General features: G+C 61.5%; 1 protein-coding gene across 1 annotated transcript in view; it reads right to left on the bottom strand.

Moving 5' to 3' along the window:
• The window catches only part of PEPD (peptidase D), a 119,585-nt gene that overhangs the window by 9,856 nt on the left and 105,774 nt on the right, over positions 1-3,955 (bottom strand). The window contains exon 13 of the mRNA XM_021710482.1: positions 3,663-3,811. Within this exon, the coding sequence (XP_021566157.1) occupies positions 3,663-3,811 (149 nt within the window). The remainder of the gene's footprint in view (positions 1-3,662; positions 3,812-3,955) is intronic.

Raw genomic sequence — 3,955 nt, 5'->3', positions numbered from 1 at the left:
GAGGAACTCGGGCCCCGCCCCGGGCTCCCATGTGCGGCATTCCCAGGAGCCGCAGCCGCCTGGCCGGTCCACCGGCTCCCGTGTGGAGCCCCGACGGCCAGCGTCCCCGGGTCTGAGCAGCAGCCCTCCTTCCTTGCTGTCTCCGGGCGACCGTGAGGAGCGCTCCCTCTCTGGCCCTGGGACAGGCGGCGGAGGCCTGCATTCCGCAGCCCCTCCAGGGTTGGATCCGCAGGGACCTGTGTATTCTCATCGATAGTTTCTGCCTCTCCTCTGGGCATCGTTGTGTGATTTCCTGCTCGCCTCTGTTTACTCGTCCCTGGAAGGTCACGGGAAGCAGCCGGGCAGTCTCAGTGGGGTGTTTGTCTTGGCCCAGGAGCCGAGCCCACAAACCGGGGGCATTCCCACCGGGACAGGGCAAGGGGCTGACCCGGCCACGGCCTCCTCAATGCCACGGGGAGGTGACCTCCCATCTGGAGGGCCGCTCTGTGGGCAGTGGCCCGCCCCCGGGCCCACACTGCATGACCCACATGAAGTCCAGCTCTGCCCCAGGGCACCACCAGTACTGCAGCATCTAGCAGTGTGGCTGGCAGCGTGTGTCTGCTCCATCCCCTCACGTGAGCGGTCTGCAAGACCTCAGTGCCAGGTCCACACTGGGCAGAAAAGCCTAGCGTGGGCAGGAGTAGGATAGGGGAGAACCCGCCTCACAGGATCTGCAGAGACCAGCTCAGCGGGGCGAGGCCAGGTCGCTGCAGCCACCCCTCCAGGCCTGAGGCCTTGACTTCCTGGACATCGGTAGTTCACAACTGCTTGTGGATGCAAGGATATCACTTAATGTGACAGTGACAGTCGGCTCAACCTATGCAGTGACATAGCCCACCTTGGCTGCATGTGGCACACGGCAGGGAGTGGGGTGAAGCCGGCCCCGCACGTGGGGGTCTGGGAGAGACCTTGGCCCACCTCAGAGGGTGTGCCTGGTGGAGGGTCCTTAGTGGAGGGTGTGCCCCCACTCCTAGGCGGAGGGGCTGTGCTTACAGATACTAGAATGCACCAAAACCCACATTCATCAGCCAGAACCTTCTGCTGGTTCTGAAATGCTGATCATTCGAGTACACGACGGTGTTCAACACTGAGCAAGAAATCCTGCAGGTGACCATCGCACAGATGCTGAACTTAACAGCTAAACAGGCGACACGTCCCATAGCTTAAGGGTCAAAAGAATAAAAACAGCCATGGCAAGCTCTCCCCCATCTCTCCTCGCGTCTCCTTCAGGAGTTCACGAGTATGCAGCCATCCATGTTCCCAACCCCCCTTTACAGGAAAGAGCCATGCTGGCCACACCCTCCGGCACTCTCCTGTCCTCACACTGAGATCTGTCCTGGAGGCGTCCCTATATGAACATCTAGAGAACACGGCTGCTCTTTAAGCAAACAGCTCAGCACAGGACGCTATTTTCTTCTGAAGCTGGCTAAACTCGGCAAGTCCAGTCAATGTTCACCCACCGGGAGTTTATTACTGCCCAACTCTCCTTCTTGTCTTCCTTTGGGGCATATCTGAATTGCCGGTGCTTGGACTCCCTTGTCTGTCAAGCTCTGTCCCTGTTGGACATGGGAGGGCACGGGCTGTGGGGCACACTCACAGCCACCGCAGCCTCAACCTGCTAGGTTCAGGTGACCCTTCCACCTCAGTCCTCTAAGTAGCCTGTCACACCCAACTAATTTTTTCATTTATTGTAGAGACGCGGTCTCGACAAGTTGTCCGGGCTGGTCTTGAACCCCTGGGCTCAGACAATCCTCTCACCTCCACCTCCCCAAGTGCTGGGATTACAGGCGTGAGGCACTGCACCTGGCCAGGATCTTTCTGTATCCTTTCCCTGAACGCTGAAGAGACCATCGACAGCAGCCAGCCTTCACAAAGGGTACTCTGAAGTCTAATCAGGTGCTAGGGTCCAGAGCTGTCTAAACCTGCCCTGGAGTGGACTCTGCTTTGGGACAGACCAGGGGTCTATCCCCCTGCTTGAGGGCCTGAGTAAGTCAGCTGGGGTGGACTGGGATCTTTCTGGGTCTGGGGCCTGCATTCTGGCCTCTGAAACCCTGCTCTGCTGTGTGGTCTCCTCTGCCCGCAGTGAGCTCACATGGCTGTGGAGGACACCTGAGTCGCCCTGCACAGGAAGGCCTGGAGGGGGCCTCTCTGGAGCGGGGTGGGAGGTGGTGAGGGAGGGTGGGAGGAGCCAGGGTCTGAGGTTGGGCTAGACCCCAGTCTGGCCAGCACTAGGTGCTCTCTGACCTTAACCCTCATGGACTGCGGGCTGCGGAAGGTGGCTGGGGACTTTGGATCTCTGGGTCAGTTCACTCCTGCCCGCCCAGTGCTGTCTTGGCTCTGGCCCTATCTCTAACCTGCGTGTCCACATCTCTGAATCTGTGACAGCACCAAATAACCCAACTGGATGGAGACCTAACCCTAACCCCAACCCTGGTGCCTTGGCGGGACAGCGGTACCCAGGTGGAGTGGACGAGTCACCGGGTGGTGGAGCAGAAGCCCATCCAGCCCTGGGTGGGAGCCTGGAAGCCCCCAAACAGATCTTAGTCATGGTCCCAGGGGCCCCATGTCCACAGAGGGCCAGGCCTGGGGGGTGACTGGCAGGTAGCCCCAGGACCTGCCCAGGCGTCGGGGGAACCCAAGGGCGGCAGGGTGGGCTGTCCCAAAGCCCATATCCCTAAATGCTCCCCTCCAGGCCCCAGTGGCAAGTCAGGGGCCCCTCCCACCCCCACCGCTGCTGGGAAAGGGTTTCTTGGTGCAGGGCGGCGTCAAGCACCAGAGCTGGGGCGTGATCCTGCCTCGCTGGCGAGTAGCACGGCTGAGTGGAATGGGGACAGCGGGAGGACCCCAGAGGGAATGCCAGAAAGCTGGCTGGGTTGGGGGAGTGTTGGTTTCCCCCAGAGAAGGCAGGGACCGCCCCTGCTCGCCCCGCTGGGTCTGGACTGTATGTGGTAAGACACCAAGGGGCACATGGCAGGGAGCTGTGTGGGATGCCTGGGGGTGGGCTGAGGGAGGATACGCTGGCCGAGGCTGGCTGCTGGGAGGAACACCAGGCCCAGGCCTAGACTCGACATGACCATCGCGGTGGTGACCATGACCCCGGCCGACACTACACGTGCCCGGAGGCACTGCAGGTACTTTACACGGCTTAACGCGGTCTTCACCAGCTGTTGCCTCCCATTTGCAGGCCAGGAAGAGCTTTCTGTCCAAGGTCACAGAGTGCCGAGGGGGCCTGAACCTGTGCCACCATCTAGCCAGACGCCAGTGTCCAGAGCGGGCCTGGCCCTCCCAGGAGAGGATGCTGCTTCAGGCAGGGCCGGGGACAGGCTGATGCCCCAGTGGCCAGTGGGGGCAGGGGAAGCCCAGGTGGAGGCGGCCAGTCAGGACACAGGGCAACCTTGGGCTGAGCTCCTGGTTCCTGGCTCTGTCCTTACATGGTGGTCAACCCCAGTTCCCAGGAGTGACCCTGGGGACCCGATGCCATTTGGAATCTTGCTAAGCACAGAGGCGGCTAGATTTAAGTCACTGACGCCCGACTGTTTCCTGTGGGCACTGGCCACATGGCGGTCCCCTGCACCCACACCAGGTATGCCTCCCTGGCAGGCCCCGGCTGCCCCCACCCTCACCTGGCTTCATGGCGCTCATGACGGCACGGCAGCTCCGCAGCACTGCCTCGTAGATGGCCTTCTGATCTGCGGTGAACTTGCCGTTGGCAGGAAAGGAGCAGGTGATGTCGGAGGCAAAGCAGTAATATTCACCACCCATGTCGAACAGGCTACGGGAGAGGAGGGCATGGCTGGGGCACTTGGGAACTGCTGTCTGTCCCTCGCCCACCCTCCTGGGGCTTCAGGGCCGCGGCCGAGGGCTGAGGCCACCCTCTCTCTCAATAGGATCACTGTAGGTGGCTCCCCCCCCCCCC

Source organism: Carlito syrichta, unplaced genomic scaffold (genome assembly GCF_000164805.1).
Source record: "Carlito syrichta isolate Samal-C Ts95f unplaced genomic scaffold, Tarsius_syrichta-2.0.1 Scaffold289187, whole genome shotgun sequence".
Classification (NCBI taxonomy): Eukaryota; Metazoa; Chordata; class Mammalia; order Primates; family Tarsiidae; genus Carlito; species Carlito syrichta.
This window is presented reverse-complemented; position numbering and strand designations above follow the sequence as displayed.